Below are 20713 nucleotides of genomic sequence, written 5' to 3' on the forward strand. Positions count from 1 at the left end.
GGATTTCTCTGCGGGTGGGATTACTTTTAACACCCCATAATATCCTAAAAAGTACCATTCAGGTACGGTCGTATCTTGACAAATGATCCGCGATCCAGAACTGTATAACTCAAATCGAGTAAACAAAGACATTGTAGTTCCTAGAATACTGAAGATGACTCCGGTTAGCAGACACAGACAACCAAGTTCTTTATGATTGCAGTACACCATAGTATAACGGGACATTAGACCGAACCTGTGATAGATTAGATCACATGACTTCTGGTACTTTGAGATCATGCGGTGTGACGCACATTCGTGCCCTGCTCTGAACAGACAGGTAGCAACGCGAACGGGCCCGCGCGTCTGCATGCAACTGGATCAGCTGCGCACGCGTCTGCAGTTGGAGCCAACTCATCATACTTGTAGTTTACAGAGACTACGCAGAAACATGGTATAGCCCAGGGGCGGCTCTTTCAGAGCAGCAGCACCGCGAAAGATGCAATCCTGTGTGTCTAGAGTGGCAGTCCAGCGACACGCCAGAGCCTAACGCTTTTTCCCATGCGGACAACCGGACACTCTGCTTCCTCTGCATTCAGACTTCCCGATCAACTTACTCCAGTGTGTCCCCAGCTTGCGCTTGGCTCCAGAGTTTTTTCTCCGCGTCCTCCTGGGACGTTTTCTCCATGGGTCCTCACGGCTACACTGTTGTTGCCTCCCAAGGGCAAATAGTGGGAGGAGGCAGCAGCATTGGGGGCAACTGAGGCTTCGGCTCCACCCCAGGGGGCCATAACGTGCACTCACTGGGTTGGTCTGGGTGGACGTCTGGCTGCTCTGCGCCGATCTCCTCCAGAAGTGTCCGAAGACTCTCCACGTGCTCAGGTCGCGCTCCGAATACTTGGGGGGCCTCCTCATCTACTTTTACGTAAATAGTGTCTGCAGCAGACGAGCATAGTGGTACAATGTCTAGTTTGCATCTCCCTGTACGCAGCGGCTGCTTTGGTCTACGCGCCACCCGAAGTCCAAGACGCCTTTCCCCCGGGAATCGACTCACCGAGTGTGACTGCTTTGGTGCGAAATTTATGCTTGCAAAGACCGAAGAAACTTCCGGTCTGAGTCGACCGTTGTGCGACAAGAACTCCAGGAGTGATGCTGGAGCAGCTCGTGGAAACAAGCTGGGGCTTCTTCCTCAGCCGTGTACTGGCTCTTGTCGCACGGTAGAGTGTCCTCTTAGACGGGTTCCACTTACATGCGTTCATCATTAGTTGAGGGTATTTCTCAGCACTGATTATGAAATAGTGGGAGAGATAGGTGTTAGAGAACTGGTACTTCTTGTAAGTGAGCGTCACAGACAAAGCTTGTTGCTCCCTGCTTCCTCTGTCGTCAAGAGAGTGTCGGACCAACGAGCAGAGGCGCCGCCCCATGCAGTGTGCGTTGGCCAGGGCTTCAGGAGTCTCAAAGGGGGCGTCCGCAGGCTCGCTCTTCAGAGGGAGAGATGCGCGGTCGCCACTGTAGGTAAGAAAGTCTTGTGCGCCGACCCAGTAAGCGGGCACAGAGATCGTTTGAACCGCGTTTCCCGGTAGAGGCTCGAGAGAGATTAATTTCGTCTGTGGTTTCGCTGTTTCCTTCAGAGACCAGTAATACTTGAAGTACGCGAGGCCTGAAAACATGCGGAGCCCTGCCACAGAAAGCACTAGTGTGGTGGCGCGAACAGGATCATTCCCAGGAAACTGAGAGAATTTTTCAGGTGATTTCGAGTGACACAAACTACTTTCATGCCTGAGACGATATAAGCACGAATAAATTTCTCCGCATAGCGTCGGGTTTAGGCCGACTGGCCTAACACACGCGGATTTGGCATAGTTGCTGCATCCCTACGAAAAATGCTACGATCCTAGTGCTACACTGCATGTATGTACGATGTATAAATGTGCGTAGCTCGGTAGGGTGTGTCCTTTGTTAGCTATTTTGCTCGACACACATGATGCCGGTTCTCTACTGCTGCGTAGGACCACAAGTGTCATTCTTAAATTTGCAAAAGATCGCCCACACCGTGTCTCAGGCGCACACTCGAGAGCGAGATGCGAAGAAACAACAACGTTGTATGGTATGTCAGCCGGATAAGCAAGCATGGCGAATGTGGTGCCATTGAGTGTAGATTATCAGAAACAATAACAGTGGCTTGCTCGCGTTAGATTTACACCGGAGGGACTTGTACACAGAGAGCCCTATCGCCATTTTCCGAAGCGCGAGTACTGTGAATCAGTACGCTGACTTCGTGTTCCCCATGTGCAGGATGGGGACTATGTCACTGTGAGCCCAAAGCGTATCGATGGCAGGATCTGTGTACATGGTATTGAATATATTCTGGCCGGCGAAACTTGCCTGTAGGCAAATCTGCATGGGGCTTGATAATTCCGCTGAATGAGGAAGTCGTGGGACATCCAGCTACCAAAAGAAGCCAAACTGCAACGGAAGCACACAGCGGCGCACGAGTTAAGATGAACCACGCGGGCGCAGTGATGGCGGTGTTACGCTGGACTGTGACGCGTTGTCTCGAAGGGATCGCCCGGCTCTAGAATATTGAACATCATGTATCAAACTATTCGTTCTTTTCAGGCTGTCCATTGTCAGCGTTAACTCGCTTGTTGCATCCATTTTGTCGCGCCACCCTTGATGCACAACGGCGCTGCGGATGTCTGCGACAGAACAGCCCCAGGAAAATCTAGCGCCTCCAAAGCTGCGCATCTAGTGCAGTAATAATCTTCAGAGGGCGACGCACTGGCTGGCAACGACGTCTGCTAACAAGTGCGCGGGGGAGGGCAATTATGATTATGGCTCTCAGGGGTAGGATGCTAAGTTCCTCCAGCGCCTCGAAGTACCCTCATATCCTCCCTTCTTTTCAGCTTTTGGAAGACTCTAACCTGTCAAGGTGACGGCGAGCCCGAGGACTGCGACTAGGTACGTCCCCAATACGCACACATTTTTCGTCTTCTCGTCATGAAACTTCTCCAGCAACTCGTCGCCGAGGGCATGCAGTCGCGTCAACACGGTCCAGAAAAGTTGTTCGCCGTCGCCGTCACTGAGCGCCTGGTGATCGTCGGATTTAAGTGCGGCTGGGCAGGCCACACCTTGGCCCGCTACGGCACCTTTACAGAGGTTGCTTTTCATTTCGTTTCATCTGGAATGCTGATGATGACAAACGAACGGGCTTTTCCCAAACCAGGAGAGGGGCAGTCCCGTAAAAACTGCTCGCGGTACACGCAGCACGCGTTGCATACTTCGTTTCCGATGGGGCGGAGAGGTGACAAAGCGACCCGCGAAGCTCGTACCATAGCCGACACCATCTAGAATAACCTCCGTTGTTTGCAAAGACCGTGCACGTTACCTCCACAAAAGTAGTCACATGGCCAGTAGAATGCCAGCCAACAAGGCCCATGCGTTCTCCCCCACACAGCTGATCAGTTCGTAGCCCTATACTGCACCAAGCACATTCATCAATCCAAGCCTTGTACGTCACATATAGATCTCCAGAAAATTGAAATCGAGGCGGCCCCTCCGCCGGCAGACTTTCCCCGGCTCTGCATGCAAACTAGAAAGGCGCGGGCCTCCACGGAAGATAGTGCCGTTCACGCAACACACTGTCGACTTTTCTATTTGGCCAAGACCGCTGAACATTTTACACCGGTGCGCTTTTAAGAATTTGACCGTTGGCTTATTCCGTGAACAACCATCGTGCACAATACACCGTTTAAGGCGCTAGTATTATCCTGAGACTCCTGCGTAAGGCATTCTCGGATCGCAGCAGACGTGGGACAAGTGATAGAAAACGGGACCAGATGTCTGCTACAAAGGATCTACTTTACGTTGTAGAGAAAACCTAGTCTTCGCTACTGAATCAGACATGTGAGAAGTGGTTGGCCTGGACGTACAGATCGGTCCGAAAACTAAATGGCGTATATGCCAACGGGAAATCGCGGCAAATTCGAAAGACAAAAGTGGCCTTACACCCAACCTTGAATTATCTCTATATGAATTGCTTTTATTGGAAAATTTATCACACGGCTCCATCAGACCACCGCACATTGCGATAAGCATGATGAGCGCGGGGCGCATAGAAGTCGACAAAAGAAACACGCAGGAAAAAGCGACAAATCTCCATTAACTACCAACAACCGAAGCGGAAAAGCGACACCCTTGTACAATATCGAAGTATTCACGAAAAGTCGCAGACACGGACCGTGAGATGCCGAAGGCGTGCCAAAAAAAATTGATCTGACGCCTGTCCCAAAAGCTGGATTAAAAGCTATTCCCATAGCCCTTGCACAAAGCAGATACTTCTATGCGATGTCACATCACGCACTTGCTTGGCGTCCGGGAGACGAAACTATACCTGCTATCCTTTCGTCCTCTCTAGTCACTCGCCATATATCTTTACACTTTTTTACACAGCCAGGATACGCATTTTCGGAAATTCCAGCGAGCCAGCAACGGCTAGTCCATCTGGCATCACGCACAATGGCATACGTCGCGCTCATTGCGAGAATTGCTTGCGAGCAGCATCGCTTAGCACGGCGACGTGGTCGAAGTCGCGGAAGATCTCGTTGAAGTCATAGCAGCAGCCGACGATCCAGTGGTCGGGGATGTTGAACCCGACGAAGTCACCCTTGAAGCCGTTGGATCGGTCAGTTCTCTTTTCAACGAGCGTCGCAACCTTGAGGGACTTGGGGCCGACCGCCTTGAGCTGGTTGCCGAACTCTGTGAGAGTGTAACCAGTGTCGATGATGTCCTCAACAATGAGGACGTGTTTGTCCTTGAAGATGGACAAGTCGTCGCTGAGCACTTTCAGCTTGCCAGTGCTGTTGTCATTGTTGTAGGACTTCAGGCGCACAAAGTGCTCAAAGTACGAGGGGTGGCTGGAGGCGGCGCCGCAGTACTTCTGGATGCGCGCCAAGTAGTCGATGAGCATGTTGAAGAATCCACGAGAGCCCTTCAGGATGCAAATGATGTGCAGCTCCTGACCGAAGTAGCACTTGTGGATGTCGAAGGCGAGCTTCTCGACCTTGTCGCGGACCAAGCCGTTAGGAAGAAGGATCTTCTCGATGTACGGCTTGTAGTGGGAGGGGACCAGAAAGTCCTCGGCCTTGTACAACGCGTCATCGGGGATGAACATGGGCTCAATGCGGCCCTTGCCGGTGCCGTAGTCATCAAGGATGCTGGGCGCCATGTTCTTCACGGTCGAAGGACAGTCCTCGAATCTTTGGAAGTCTTCCTCAGCACCGCAGCACGCTGTCGCGTGGGTCGCGCACGAAGAAAACATAGAGATAAGGAGGGGGTTTTCCCGAGGTGAAACGTCAAACCAACATGGGGCAAAAGCGAACAACTGCGAGCAGGAGCGAGCAACTTTGCAGCTCTCTGCCGTTGACTGGAGACGTATTGTACAACAGTTGAACGCTACAGGCCGCAACACAGGCGAGGTACGACGGGAGACACGAGCTCGAAAGACGGCTAACGCCCACGAAGGGAAGAAAAACAAAATTTAATAAACCCGGAGTTCTGTTTCCAATCAACAACGAAGGCGCCGGAGGCGACCGAGACGGGACGACAACGGAGTAGAAACGGGGGGGAGAGTGCGTGTGGGGGGTGCAAATACCCGGGGACGCAGAGTAGAATCTTCCGAGGCACCGTGGACGAGACGGGAAAAAACCCTCTCCACAGCGACTCTGCACCTTCCTTCGATTATAAGGCGCACGCCGGTGGCAGCGCGCCGCCAGGTCTGCCAAGGCGCCGAATTTACAAAAACTACCACGCCGGGCGTAAAGGCGAGAAAAGGCATAACGCGCGGAGCAAGTTAAGAGCGCGAGCTTGCCAACCGGAGTCTGCACGAGCGCATGCACCATGGAGAAAAAGAGCCTGGCAGCTTTCCAGCATCATTCCTGGTGGAACATCGAAATGTCCACTTTGGTTGGATTTAGAACTACACATTGAAGGCTGACAAACACAACGAGACATTCATCAGCTGTCCAAAGCGTGCGTGGAAAACCATGGCTATGGTAAGACTCGACGGAACGCAGGCTTTCGCTCGTGGCGTCTGATGTCCGGAAGCATGTTGACGATACGTGACGGAGTCTCTCTGCTTTTTCGCGGGTTGATGCTGTACTGCGCACCCGGGAATCGAGAGATGGCCTCTGTGTGTAGGGCGCCTTGGTGCCCTGTTGTATACAGAGGACGGTGACGCTCAGAAGTCCTAATTCGCCGCGCGTACACATATGGTTCTCAGACAGCCGCGCGTCTTTTCAAACAGACTGTCTCTCTGAGCCTCTCTGCACTCGCCTCCAGTGCAGAGGACGAAATACGATTTGCAAAATATGCTCCCCAAACAACGGTCTTCATCGAGGCCCATTGAACGCGTTGATCCTGTCGGCTAGCGCCGTTGGTGAAGTGCTGGAGTAGCTGTCTGTAGGCGTTGAGTGAATTCTGTTCTCGTCTGTCATTGATAGGTGCGGAGGCGAGAGGCGGCCTATTCTGGCACAGCGCTGACGCTGGCTCACAGTCTCGAGCCTTCCGCTGACTGGCGCCGTCGAGTTGGGGGGGGGGGGGGGGGGGCCGGCATGCGAAACTACGCACGTTTCGCCTGCATTTCCGGTTCTTCTCCGCCTTTCCTCCTTCTTCCAATTCCAGCGTTGTCTCTCCTCGTGGCTACGTCTCTTCTGTGCGACGCCTTTCGAGCCTTTCCTTCTAGCAATCTCTGCATGCTCTGCTACTGATGCCGTTTCCTTCGCGTATTTTTCCGCCCTCTTCTCGCTTTTTTTCTCGTGTTCCCTGCGTTTTATGCGTTGTCGTTCACTTGCCCCAACAAGATCGGTACACGAGCCGTCTGCTAGAGCTGGTTGGTGGCGACTCATGCGCCGGCAGTTACGTGTTTTTCTTGTTTCTCAGCGGCTGTCGAGGCTTCTGCTCGGTGCGGCTCCTGCGCTGCCCACAGCGGTGAGTGAACTGATCTCGCGCGTGTTTTCGGGGGAAGAATCGAAAGGGTAGCGCCTCGCCAGTCCACGCTTGATTGAACACCTCGGACCGTTCTGCCGTCCTGTGTGTCGCAAGAAGGCTATGGCAGGTGTATCTTTTTTTTCTAGAGGTGCATCACGCACGCACTCTGCGACTTCCTATCCCGTTGGTTGATCCTCTCGTTCTCTGCGGCTGTGTTGGCGCCTCGCGCTCGTGTACCCACTGCTTGCCTCGGCGGGACTTCCACCAAGCGGAAGGGTTTTCAGTGAAGCCTGTCACTGCGCTGGGCTGCCTTGACTTTTCGGCTTTCTTTTTTTGAGTGTCAGCTTCTCACAGACTCCACTCTCCCCCTCGCGCTCTCTCCGCTGGCCCTCGAGGGAAGCCCTTTCGGGTTGCCTTCTTGCTAATATGTCTCGTCGTTTCCCTGTCCACGGGTGCTGTGCAGGGCCGTTTTTTCATTTTTTCCGTTCGCACTCTGTCATTGTGTGCGCAGCCTGCGGGCACAGGCGTCGTCTTCCACAGTCGAATGCTCCCCGTGAAGTACGCGCTCAACGGTCCCAAGTGGATTGCTGTCGTCGGCTCCGCGTTCACCGGCGTGTTCGCCGGACACTTCTTCTACAAAACCTGCGTCCTCAACAAGAACCCTCCCAACGTGAGTGCGCGAGACAGAAACGCGTATTCGTGTAGGTTTCGGTAAAGCAAAGCTTCCCACGGAAGGACAGGCTGACGGAGAGGGTGACCGCATCGTGGTAGTTTCCGCGCACGCCTACCGCGGGTGTCATCAATGCTATGCGCTGTCCTTCCGCATGGACCTGTCTGAGGAGTTTCTGCGGCGTCGCCCGCGGCTTCAGAGGCCCCCTTTGAAGTGGTTTTCACGAATATTCTAACGTGGATGCATGACGTGTATACAGTCTGCGGGTCAACTCCACTCCACCCTGAAAGAAGCGCGTCCAGGTCTTTTTTTGCAGTGTTGCAACTTAAAGTGGTGGTTTCTCGAGGTGTGCATTGATTCGATTTCGTGGTTTCTTGTTCTGTTCAGCCCCCCCGTGACCCCAACGAGAAGCCACCTGAGCGCCACCCGCACGCCCCTGCGGATGAGTAGACGTCCTTTTTTCCGCGCCGAAGGCAGCGGAAGCAGAACTAAAACATTCCAGAGAGAGATGGATACGGAGGGAAGCGAAGAGCCTAAGCGGTGCTAGAACGAGAATTTATCCAGTTAGTTTGTTACACGTCGCTCTCTTCATTGTTCTTGTGTCAATGGGGAGCCACCTGCGCGTGCGTGAGAGGTGCTATAATCCCTGCTTTTTGAGTGTCTTTTGTGCATTTTTGTTGTGACATGTTTCTCAGCTAGTCGACAATGTTTGCGGGGTTCTCGTGCATCCGAGAATTCCAGCTTCTATGCCAGCCGCCGCAGTACCGCCTCGCATCTATCCCACTGCATGCATCTATTGCATGTCTTCGGTGCAATGACGCTCTACATGTGAGAAGGTGCGGAGGAGCACAGCGTGCGTAGTATTAATATATATATGTAGTATACAGCTATGCGGATCATATGCGTGTCCATAGACGTTGCCTGACGGTGTGCATGCGGCGGGCTCAACTCAGGACTTGTCGGCGAAAGTCCTCAATACCCTAGTCTTCCTAAATGATCAGGGCGTTTCCAGTCGCTCTTCAGTGCACGCCGTTAGCGGCACAGCGCCGCGCTAGTGTGAAGCCGCGCCGCCGAGACATACTCAAACACAGACGGGGCCTCCACGAATGCTCACCTATGTGGTAGCAGACCGCTCAAGTAGCACAGCACACGTTACTTACTTGCCGATCGACGCTGGCTAGCCGTGGACGAGTTTCGTGCGGTAGCATCAACGCGAGGCGCGGGCAGCGCGCAGCACAGGCGGAGAGATGTCTGTGCACGAGGGCAATAAACTAGTCAGAGATAGGCTCATCGACGGAGGCAGTTGTGCACGGAGACACCGCGACTGCCGTTGGGCAGCGCTGGTGCGTACGATGAAAGTCGCTCTACACTGAATTGGGAACCTTATGGCCACTCAACAGAACTAGTCCATGAGTACGGAACCAGGGACTCCACATTTCGCGCTGGACACATTAGATCCACTGAACTTGTGTTCGACATGTAGCAGCGTGCCCCGAACGCGTTATTCGACTGATGATGTTTAGGGTGCAGTGCTCGCATATCTATCGTCCGTGTTTGCTGTTCCGTAGAACCGGCAGAGCAGGACCATGGCGAAGTTTCATGGCACCTATGGATGCGTTACGCACTCGCACATGCACCGTGGTTTGACGGAGGAAGATACCAACTAATGCGCAGAAAACAGGGCGTCATCGTAATGGTGTTTCCGCCTGATGCAATAACGGCGGAGCGGACGGTACAGTGCCTGGTCCTGCTTTTTGCCATCATACCCCCGCGAACACTGCTCGTCGGCGTGCCTTTGGTAAACCGATTTTCTTTTTCTTCCAGTGGACGGGTGACAGAAAAAATCCGTAGGCGACGAGAACTCGCGACACCAGGTCCCTAAAATGCAAACCCCCGGATATAGAGAAGGTCACAAAAACACCGGAGGGCAACGCCCTCTCTCGAACTGCCTGTTATATTGCCTTCGTCCCATTATCTGTGCTTCAGACAAGGACCAAACCTGCACGCTGCTTCCTTAAGCAGCAGTGCCGGAGACTAGTAGTATACACACATTTCCAGCATTCACTGAGTTCCTCCTCTGCCGCTTGCCTTGGGCTTGCTCTGCCTTCACCCTCCTCTGTCTGCGGTTTCACGAGAGGAAGTGTGAAACTTTTCCCTCGCCAAAGATGCGTACTGGGGTCGCGTCAGACCTGTCTTCAGGAAATGAATTGTTAAAAAGACTTGCAGGATTGCAATTGTAAACCCCTTCGCTGTCTGTAGGTCACAGCTTGGATCTTGGGATCTCTTCAGAACCCCGTGCAGCCAAGCAATGCCGCGTGACGGAACTTTCTCGCCTTTCTCTTTGCTTCCCCACGTGTTGTTGACCGAGACGCCCGCCGCCCTGCACTGGTTTCGTTTCTTCACCCCACCGAGACGAGAATACTTGCACGAGGGTTTCCGCGTCTGCGCGGGTGCACGTCCAACGGGGGCAGCCCACCCATCCCGCCTTCCCCGCTCTCCCACCGGCGCAGTTCGGTTCCTCTCGGTTCCCCGGGGTCGTGAGAAGGAAGCTTTAGCAAGATAGCGAACCCACTTCCGTCATCGGGCTTCCGGACCAGCAACCGGAAGTAAACGGTGCTGAGGAAGATGGAAAATCAGCGTTATCTCTGAAACGGCCCTGCAGCCTCGTCCGACGATGCCGCTGTCCTTCTCGAGTCGTTTGCACCGCTACATCAGAATTCAACTGCATGCAAACCAGACAGGACATTCGACTGCTTCCGTTATCGGCGTAGAGGGGTCGAAACTTACAGAGAAACTTCTGGTCCAACGTCCAGCCGACACTGAAACCGGCCGTTTTTCAGTTAGTTTAGACAGCAAGTCAGCGCATCTCTGAGGAGCTTTTGGCGCATCGAGAGAACGCGCTATCCGCGGTGCGCCTACCCTAGTGATGCGGAACGCGTTCAGAAACGTGAGGTTCCAGGAGAAGCCCGACAATTCGAAACTCTCTGATTCCTCCAATTTTTTGGGAAGAATCATGAGGTTTTTGTGAGTGACTCCAATGGCGGCTTCTTAGAAGCGTGTTGCCACGGTTGGATCTGTCGCGTCTGCAACTTTCCGAGTTTCCATCGCCTTCCCTTTCAGATCGCACCAACCACTTTGAGCTTGAAGGTCTTTTTGCTGCCCTACCAGAATGAAGGCTGGCTGTCAGAGAAGGGAACGAGAGGGGTTTTCTAGTGTTACCTCAGAACAGCCACGCCCGCAATTAATCGCGTGTCAGCATAGCCCGGGAGTCACCTGGGACAGCTCAGCTCAAGCGCCCCTCGGGTAGAGCGTGTGCTAAGGCAAGAGGGGACCTTTGGGTCGAGGAGTATTCTTCTTTTTACAGGGCCTCAAGGGCGTGAACTAGGCACCTTATTTGCATTTTTGTTAATTTTAGAAGCCAAGCGTAATAGAGGTGCTGTATACAGGGTGTCGGTATTTAAAAAGCGACTTGCCGTGCTGCGGAGGAGAGGTTGCTTTCACGCGTTCGGACGAACTCTAGGCATTGGAGAGAACCGTCAGGCGTTCTATTAGAAGCGGCAGGGTGTGGATGGAAAACTGATGCTACCGACGACGTCTGCCGCAGATGCAGACAGGCGCGTTTTTCCTGGCGTGTACCCCTTGGAGGCCCGTGGCCGAAAGCGGCAACAGAGAGGAACAAGCCCAGCACGGATGCCGCAATACCGGTACTAACTCAGGAAGCCATACCACATGTCTACCAGCCTGGAATTGCAACCGCAAAGAATGCATAAAGGGACATTCTCATTACCAGAGTAGCAGACGGCGGCACGCAGCGTGAGAGAGAGCCTTGGAGGGAGCTTTGGTTGCGAGCTAGTGGCCAAGAGAGTCTTCGCATAGAAACATATAAAAACACTGCAAGGGAGGCTTCTTCCTGTGACACGGGACGTCTGGGTGACGAACATGGGACGCGACATTTGCGAACCCGATCGAGTGGGCGAGGAGATACGGCAGACCTCAGAGCATTCGCACTTCCGCAAGGCAAACGGCCGAGTGGAATCGCGCTTGGAACGAAGCAGCGAGGAAGAAAGAAATGCGGGGGACGCAGAAACGCCGCGCGCGCGCGACATCAGAGCAGAAGGGCGCATGCAACTGAGCACTGGAGAGGCCGAGGGGGGAAGACAGGCACGGACCTCCGCAGGAAGAACCTGCGATCTCGACAGTCACGGCTCAGTGGAGGAGGCTAAGCACTTCGCTGGCAGAGGAAAGAAGGGTGGGCAAGAGCTCTTGATTCGGTCTGATGAACCTTCTTCCGACGTGGACCCAGCTGATGGCGCCAGCGACTTGGCAGAGTCCTGCGAGAAAACCGCGTCCTGGAACATGGGAGGTATCCGTTCGCTGGACTGCAGTGGCGCTACACTTCAGTTCGATGGGAACGACGAGGAGGGCGACGCAGTAAATCCGCCTGAGTCGCTCAGCGAGGGAGGGAGAGAAGGGAAGGCCGCGGCCGCGCATCCACATCGCTGTGAATGGCCATTTGCCCCACCGAGTCTCTCCGCGAGAGATTACGACGGGATGAGCACCTGCCACACACACACGAGAGGCCGCGGGCGCCCTCTTCAGCAAGAGTCCGCGTCCGAAGCGAAGCTCCAGACGCTCGTTTCGCGAGTCGGTGCACTGCAAGACGCCCTCGAGAGCTCGCGAAAAACGATTGCTGCACAAAAAGCTACGATCGACATGCAGCAGCAAGAAATCGAGCAACTGGGAAGCGCAGTCGCCACACTCAACTCGCAGGCAAGCTTGCGTCCCGCTCCCACACCCTTTAAAAAAAGCGCGAGACGCTCCGGAGACAACAAACTTGGACAAGATAACACCTGAACTGACATATTTATATATACGTGTCTATAGCGAGACTCCGACGTATCGCTTGCACAAGCGTGTAGAAATACATCTGTAGAAAACAGAGGACAGCTTCAAGTCTGTGTGCGATCGCCGGCCTCGCCATGTAGTCGCATTTGCGCACCACCGTCAGTGTTGAATCTGCTTCAAAGATTCTGCCGGCCGCATTTTTTCTACACTCGTGTCCGATTATGACTAATATGTAGCTTTACTCGGCCTATTCTCTTCTGAGTGGACAGCGCCAAGAGAACACCCCTGTTTCGGCATGGAAAACTTTCGCAGGTTCAAGAATTGGAGGAAGCTCTGACTCTGCGGTGGCACAGGTTCTCAACTCTCAGTTCATTCGCATCCACAGATGCCGGAGGTACGAAGAACGCGTCTTTGTTTGGAAAAGCGAAAGAACGGAAACCCCATTCGCAGGCTATCTGTCGCATCCTAGAGGTGTAGCTCCATCGCTAGGCTTCCGCTCTCTCTAACCATCGCCAGCAGGCAACGAGGAAGAAGCAGGCTCTTGAGTGTCACACTATACCCGTCGGGCACGTGCAGACGTATGGGCGTGTTCTTTAGTCGCAGAGGGCTGCAAGGCGGCGCGCGCAGAGGGAGAGAGACGAAAGACTGGAGAGCGAGACTGCCTCACCCTGGTCTCGCGGAGGCGCACCAGCAGCTTGGGGGCGTGTGTGGATAGCCGCGGGAGCTCCGCCGGGCGAAGCTCGTTATCAGTTGCAGGTGGGAAAGCCAAGTGCGCTTCCGCGCCGTCGAGGGAACCATGTCAAAGTAGGTGGAAGCTGAGTCTGGCGGCCGCCACAGCGCAGGCTCTAACTATCTCGCCCCGCACGCTTCTGAACTCCCTGAAAGAGGAAGAAAAAGCGCGTCTTCACACGCCACGAGACGGCTGGGAGCCTCAGAAGCACCTCTCTCCCGGCTTCAAGTTGCCAGCGGAAGAACGCGACGCAGGCGAGCGGAAAGCGAAAAAACCCGGAAATCCTACGAAAACACAAGGCAGTGCGAGTATTGCCCCCGAAGAAACTGTGACAATATGGGATGGCGTGCCGCCAGATGAAGAGGCTGATGACGCTCAAGGCCTTGCAGAAACCTTCGCCGTAGAAGGTGTACACATTTTAGAGGTACCTGAGAGAGTACAGAGAGCCGACATGAGCCACGCAGCACACAACAGAAAACCACCGAACTAAACCTGCCCTGCCGGGCTTTCTGCCTTCATCAGTCTCGTGCGCGTCCGTCCAAGTTACCTTGCCCTAGTCTTTAGAGTTCATCCAGAGCGCCCGCTCAGGCGAACTCCGCGTAGCAAACACGCAGACGGCCGTGGTCTGGAAGAAGTCCTCAGGGGGTCTTGAATCTGTGCTTTCGCGTTTCTCTGGTTGAGCCACACCAGAAATCTGCCGTTTCGAATAGCGCCGTCTGCGGGCTGGGGTCAGAGGTGCCGCTACAAGAGCACGCAACTAACATGCTCAGCTTCTTCCCTAGGCGCTCCTTCATCGTACAAGGACCCTTCGCTCCTGCTTCCTTCCGGAAAGTCTCATGGTGGATGTGCTGCGGCTTCAGACGATTCTTGAGATAGAGATACGGCGGCACAGAACCCGTCGGAGTTTTGGGGCGGTCGTGGTGGAGCTCGAGACGCAGGCCACGCTGTTTCAGCAGTTATGCTTCAGGATCGCGAAAGAAGCTCTAGTCTTCTTCCTCGTGACCAGGAACGTCCGCCTTCTGAATGGACCGAAAGAGTTCGTGCCCCAAGTATGTGCCTGAGCAGAAGGACGCGCTGTGCCTCACCCCGCTGCAGTTACACAGAAAGTTCAGAAAGCACCGCTCCAACGGAACCCCAAACCATCTGACTCTCTACCGTCCAACGAGTTTTTTCTCTCCCCCAAGTCTCCGCTCGGCCGACGGTTAAAAAACTGGGAAAGGCCTGTCTCCTCGAACGCCGCCCTCTCCCTGCGGTCTTTAGTCTCTTCCCCCCTGGCTCGCGGCTACCACGCAACTAGGGGATCGCGCCGTGCGCACGCCTTCAACTCTCCGTTGCTCTCCGTTCGTGTCAGCAACGCCTGCAGAGAGCCGAAGTGGAGGAGAAACTCCTTCTTTAGCTCCAGATGTGTTGGTTTGCTCTCCCTTTTGTCACTTACCTGGGATTTTTCAGTGGCTTCAGATCCTGACGGACATCCTCGAGGTGGAGCGCGCGACGATCTTTCTGTGGGATGCCACGCGAGGCGAGCTGTACTCCAGGTATACCTTGAGTAGAGAGACTGCGCGACGCCATGCAACCGTGATAGCGCTGTCAGAAACGCCCGCAACGCCTTTTGTAGGACAGAACCGACTGCCCGAAAGGCAGCGGCCAAAGTCGACTACAGATATCGGGCAAAGACACTCACACAGCACACTACAGAGACGCTTGAGACATCGTCAAGCACCTGAGGGGCCCAGATACGCGGCTCGCCTGGAAATGACCGTGCGTCTGTAGATACTTCTTTCACGGCCATGGAGAGAGAGGGCTGCGAATCCCTATGCACTCCTTATTTCTGGAGCCAGAGTCGCAGGTTCTGCTCCTGTGCGGCTCAGAAGAGAGAGATACTAGCCCCGTTAGAATCGTTCTTGCGAGCCCCTGCATGAGTCTTTCCTTACCGACATGCGAGTGTCCCCTGAAATGATGCAGATGCGCCTCAGGAGGCCTTTCAAACGCCATTCGGCTCAAGAGCGGCTCAGGAATTGCCAGCTTGGTCTACGCGACGGGAAAGCCTCTCATTGTAGAGAAACCGTATTCTCACCCTAGGTGTGACACCCCCTTCCACCGTTGCCCGCGTGAACTGCACCATACATGTGAAGGTTTGCCCCCTAAACAAACGCCGTATAGCGTTCTGAGAAGGCTGCGTGCAAGCGTTCTAGAAGCTGAAGCAGCTTAGACCTTTCGCTCTCACTACTGGACACACGGAAATCGTGCCTTGTCGTGTCGCTCTGCCTAACCGTGAGGGACACTCCTCCATGCCTGCGGAGTTTGTTGTTCTCGCAGAAACCATGGTAGCAATGAGTGCGACATGTCACGGGGGTGGAGCAATAACACTGAGCCCACGACCTAACGGAGTGCAGGGAAATGTTTGTTGCAGAATGACGCATCCGCGGCTCGTACGGTTTCGAGAGAGATGAGATGAGCACGGCCTGAGCCTCGCGCTTCGGCAAGAGCGGCTTCCCGGCATAATCCCTTTTTCGAAAGGAAAGGGTGATGGGGTGCACAAGACCTGCGCCTTCAGTGCGATGCGATACGACGTAGATACACTGGGTACTAGCGGCTGAGCCAGATGAAACAGCTCTCGATGTCGTGGGCCTTTCACGCACGGGAGGAGAGTGCTGTTCGGTGTCTGGGTCTCAGATTCAACCCTGTAATCGACAAAAGAACAGCCTTTCGGACGAGAAATATATGCTGCGTCCCCCTGCACCTTGGAGACAAAGTGCGTAGACTGCCGCGCTCGTCTTGCGGGAAGAACCGAGAGCGGCGTCCGTTGACGCTGAGTTGCCTGCGTGCCTGCGTCAGCGTCGATTCTTGTTTAATTGGGAAAACACAGAGACGCGCATGAAAGTGAACAACAACATGCGCTCGCCTTCCGCGTTATCCTAAACACACACGTGCAGATCTGCCCGTGTTGCTGACTCGTCTTCCTTCTTCCAAGACCTGGCGAAAGACGGCCAAAGGGTTTGCTGCAACCAAAAGCCACCTTGCTCGAAAGTAGAGAAGCGACGGCGGACCTTGGAAGACGCTTCTCTTTTCATGCGCATCCCTTCCACGCGCGGGATGTGGCTCAGGCATACCTGACCACCGTGGTACACAGTATCGCGAGCATTCCCTTTCCTGAAGGAGCGCATTCAGTAGTGGAAGCCCTGCATGCAAGTCTGTGGATGTCTTGCGTTCTCAGTAGCTTGTGCCTCTACTAGGGTCATGCGATGCTGGATTTCTACGAGATATCGTGGCACTCCCGCGGGAGATAAAACACCCGAGCGAGAGTGGTTTCGTCTTCTTCAGCGTCTGTCTGCCGCGCCCGACGCCGCCTTGGACTCCCACAGATCCGACCTCCGTGTGCACCTCTAACCTTTGTCTTCCGGAGTCGAGTGTGTCTCTCGCTCGTGATGCGCCGCTTAGAAGCTTGTACAGCTGCGCGAGTTGTTGGCGATGCCTACGCCTGTAGGTTGTAGGCTGCATCCAGCTCTTGAACAAGCTCCACGGGCTGGACTTCCTTGCAGAAGACATGCACTCGCTCCAAACGCTGAGCGACTACGTCGCCCACGCCTTCGTCTATTCGCCCTTCATCGACGACGGCCTACTCAGCGAGAAAGCAGACGCCTGGACTGCACACGCTCTGCAGTCCATGGCTCCCAACGGTAATAGTCGCAGCCGCAGCTGTCGGCCTCTCACGCAAAAAAAGAGAACAAACTGGCCACTTGCCGCTGCTTGCACACAGCTGCACTTACGAACTTACGCCTGGCGGCAGGGGTTGCGGCCCGGAGAGATAGACACCTTCGTTATACGTATTGCTGCATGCTTCTGCGCATGCGTGCACCTGTGACATCTTTCTGAGGCGCGACGTCCGCGGAGCGAGTCACGGCATGCCGGAGGCTGGCTAGACTTCGATCTATGCTGCTGTATGCGTACGTCCTATACGTGAGACGAGCAGTGAACACGACGAGGCAAAAGGCAAACCCTAACGTTCTTTCTCAGCGCTGACCCACACATATATTCACGTATGTAATACACGTATTTGGAAAGAGCTGGCATCTTGCATGCGTGAAGATCGCCGAGCGCTGACGGCTGGGGAGTGGTTGTGCGTGCAGAGCCGCTACGGTCTCCCGGGACGAACCCCGTTTTGCACTGTCTCGTCAGCGCGATCGCGAGAGCCCTCGAGGCTGAGCACTGCTCGCTGTGGATGGCGGCGCCAGGCAGTCCAACGCTGACGCTGGAAGCGACGACGGTAAGGGGGAGTGACCGGGGTGACCTCGCGCACTCGGGTAGCATAGTACGCCTCTAAACGCCCGAGGCAACAACGAAAAGGTCGCCTGAGGCCTCACGCACTTGGGGTTCAAGTGAGGGCACACTTTTTCTCAGTTTGCGTGTTTCCCTACCTTGGAGTTGCTGCCCGTTCTCCGCGCTGTCGTGGCTTGACAAGGCACGCTTGCCAGGGCGAGCTGCTGTCCTTCAGCTGCTAGAGGAACTCACAAACAACCCACGGCCTCGGAGCGGGATCGCCACGAGAGTCATGGACTTTGGCGCCAGAGTGAACATCGTGGACGCTGCGCGAGACATTCGGTGGGGAGAATACACCAGGGCGTGAGGGACGTTCAGGTGAAACGCCTCGCTCCTTTTCGCAAGGCATGCACATTCCGAGAAACGGGTTACGGCGTTGAGCACGCTCGCCCTGCGACCTAAACCAGGGGAACACCAGAGCAAACATTCTCAAAGACGCCGAAAGCCGAAAAAAGAGGATGGCGGCGAGCGCAGGCGATCCACTGCGCCATCTCCAGAAAACACATATGTGAAAAAAGGACGCTTCGGCCTTGCGTCCCCGCCGCGGGTGGAGCCTCTCGCGTTTTAGACTCGTCCTCCTCTGCGTTGTGTTCCAATTCTTCCGCTTCCTCCATGCGGTCGCCTGTCTGCCAGCCGCCGTGCCAACACCTCCATACACGTTCGTACATGCTTAGCGCCGTGGCCAGGGACGAGACCCTGAAGATCATCCACAGCCACGGGCATCCCCTTTCAGTACACGCATCGAGAACTGTCTGCCCGAGCAGCGGATTCGTAGGCACGGAAGTGTGAGCAGATACGAGAGAACGCAGGGTGCTCACGCCTCCGCGCGGCGAGGAGAAGGCAAAGTAAGGGAGTGACTCCAGTTATGCCACGGAATGCCCCGTCTGGTTTCCGCAGCTTTGATGCAGACCTCGAGAGCCCTGTGCCGCAGCGCGTCAAGACCATGGCGTGCCTTCCGCTCGCGCGCGCGTCCCAGGACGTTGACGAGCAGCCAAAGGGGTGCATTCAGCTCTTCAACAAAGAGTGCGGCGTCTTTACGGCCGCAGATCTCCAGAAACTGCAGGTAAACGGAGCGAAAAAGGCAAGCGCCGCCGCGCATCAGACCTCGACGTGACAGTGCCCTAAACGTTTGATGCCGGTTTCGCGTAGATGAATCCCGCGATCAGGTCGCCGGGAAGACTGGCGCACGCCACCTAGACTCTGTAGTACGCGCTCCGAAAGACGACACCTCACTATCTGTGTACTCGCATCTACTTTCACATGCACACATAATTCATGTCTCGTCGTCATAACTCGAAAAGATTAACGGCATACCAAGCTCCCCGCCGGAACGTGACGGGAGGAGGCGTCTTGCTATCCACTTATCCATCCCCACGCATCTACACACAGGCATCACGAGACCTACTGTGTAAATATGTGTTGACTTTACCAGCGCACGTCAAAAGATGGCTACCCTCGCGTGGTCGCCGCAGAGGACGAGGCGATGTCACCAGTTCAGAGTCGTGCCTCGGCGAACCGAGCCGGTATCCTATCCTTGTAGTGACACTTGCGCTCGTGGCATGCTTCCTCACCCGCCGTCCAGGGGAAGTCTCGTGCCCGCGATGCGCCGCTTGTTCGCTTGTATCTCTCTGTCAACTACCCTCGTGCGTATGTCTGGCTCGTTCTCGAGCTTTGACTCCACGTACTTGAACCCCGAAGTGTCTGAATACGCCTGCGCGTGGACTGCGCGTGTCTCCTCGCATCGTCTCCGCGACCCCTGACAGCATGTTGCGTCGCTCCTCACCTTGTTCCCCGCTGGCGTTCCAGGCTTTCGAGCAAGTCCTCAGCGGCCTCTACGAGGGCGGGTGCCGCGTCCTGTCGCTCTCCTGCTCCGTCAGCCACATGAAACACATTTTCTCATCGCTGCCCCTCGCCGCATTCCTCGTCGACCGGCGCGGTAGGCACAGATGACACACGAGCCTCGCACCGCAGGCGTGCGGATCGCCTCGCCTGCTTCAGCTAGGGGAAGAGCGCTTAGCTGCTCGCCCAGTCGGTCCCAGAGAGCTTAGCGGCAGCTGCCTCCGCGCACACTCGACAGAGTTGACCGAGACGGGTCGCCAGACTTCACTCGGCCGGGGCGAGAGGATTACGCATGCAGGTATCCGATGCGGCTATAACGAAAGCACACGCGTGTGCACACATTCATCCACTTCTACGTATTCATATATAGACATCAACCTACGCTCACATGTGACAATGTCGCTGGTGGATTCGCACTGCCCGCAGGCATCGTTATTCAAGTCAACCAGGAGGCTGGTTGGCTCCTGAAGAAGCTCTCTTCACACAAGAAGTGCGCAGCCAGCGCTCTGGGAGTTGTTCGGAGTGCGTCTTTGCGGCTCTAGATCCCGTGAACAGGAAAGGCTACGGATCGTGGTTGCGCGCCAGGCACAGGGTCGAAAGCATGGCAATAGCGTCGCTCACACGAACGCGAGTGCCCGCCCTGGACGCGTCCCCCTCAATCATGCTGAAAGAGCTTGGAGCGGAGCATACATACACTCCACATATATAGTATCCATATATATATTATATGTACCAGGCAGTGATACAACCGTCTCTGCACACGTACCAGGACACCACTGATACATGCCTGTATTTACTTGTACATCTGCCGTCATGATCACATATGTCTTGCAAGACGCCTACCGAGCATATATACGAATATATATATATATATATATATATATATATATATATATATATATATCGAAAATTGGGCTGCTTGTTTTCATGGACTGCGGGGTAAATAATAACAATACGTTTCCGGCCCTTAGCCTTCTACGCTGCGTACGCCGTGACCTCAGCCTCGCTTGCTGGACCGGGAGAGCAAAACGTGTTTTGTCTCGTGTTGCGCGCAGGCGACACCGTTTGCCACGAAAACGCTTTCCCCATTGGGTTCAGCTTGAGCGATCTCTGGTGAGTCATCAAGGTTCGGCGTTTGCCCCTGGCGAGCAGTCTACGGTTTTGCACTGCATCTGCACTGGCCTGATTCGTGTTGTTCTTCTGAAAGGAACTTTTGTTCCGTGAAGCTCTCAACTAGGTTGCAACTAGAGATGGATTCGCCTTCTGTAGGAAGCCCCGTCATCGATTTTACCTAGGGCAGTTATGCCGACTGTCAAAGCCAACGCTCTTTGGGCTCGGCGTCTAGC

At 54.8% G+C, this 20713-nt stretch overlaps 4 protein-coding genes across 4 annotated transcripts; 2 read left to right on the forward strand and 2 right to left on the reverse strand.

Annotated features, from left to right (window-relative positions):
- Positions 1-679: 679 nt before the first annotated feature.
- BESB_064530 (uncharacterized protein) lies at positions 680-3150 on the reverse strand (the record flags this gene model as incomplete). The annotated part of the gene is made up of 3 exons (XM_029364848.1): positions 680-915; positions 1229-1657; positions 2904-3150. The coding sequence occupies 3 exons, from the start codon at positions 3148-3150 to the stop codon at positions 680-682; spliced, it is 912 nt and encodes a 303-aa protein (XP_029218431.1).
- Positions 3151-4513: 1363 nt separating this feature from the next.
- On the reverse strand, positions 4514-5206 carry BESB_064540 (hypoxanthine-xanthine-guanine phosphoribosyl transferase HXGPRT; the record flags this gene model as incomplete). The annotated part of the gene is made up of 1 exon (XM_029364849.1): positions 4514-5206. One exon carries the CDS (start codon positions 5204-5206, stop codon positions 4514-4516), a length of 693 nt encoding a protein of 230 aa, XP_029218432.1.
- A 1676-nt stretch (positions 5207-6882) lies between these two features.
- BESB_064550 (uncharacterized protein) lies at positions 6883-8086 on the forward strand (the record flags this gene model as incomplete). Its single annotated transcript, XM_029364850.1, has 3 exons — positions 6883-6966; positions 7478-7636; positions 8024-8086. The coding sequence occupies 3 exons, from the start codon at positions 6883-6885 to the stop codon at positions 8084-8086; spliced, it is 306 nt and encodes a 101-aa protein (XP_029218433.1).
- Positions 8087-11575: 3489 nt separating this feature from the next.
- Positions 11576-19909, forward strand: BESB_064560 (uncharacterized protein; the record flags this gene model as incomplete). Its single annotated transcript, XM_029364851.1, has 13 exons — positions 11576-12416; positions 12794-12875; positions 13290-13635; positions 14072-14260; positions 14661-14746; positions 15174-15290; positions 15885-15963; positions 16696-16888; positions 17339-17475; positions 17704-17810; positions 18426-18591; positions 19335-19464; positions 19794-19909. The coding sequence occupies 13 exons, from the start codon at positions 11576-11578 to the stop codon at positions 19907-19909; spliced, it is 2589 nt and encodes an 862-aa protein (XP_029218434.1).
- Positions 19910-20713: the final 804 nt, after the last annotated feature.

Source organism: Besnoitia besnoiti, chromosome VI (genome assembly GCF_002563875.1).
Source record: "Besnoitia besnoiti strain Bb-Ger1 chromosome VI, whole genome shotgun sequence".
Lineage (NCBI taxonomy): Eukaryota > Apicomplexa > Conoidasida > Eucoccidiorida > Sarcocystidae > Besnoitia > Besnoitia besnoiti.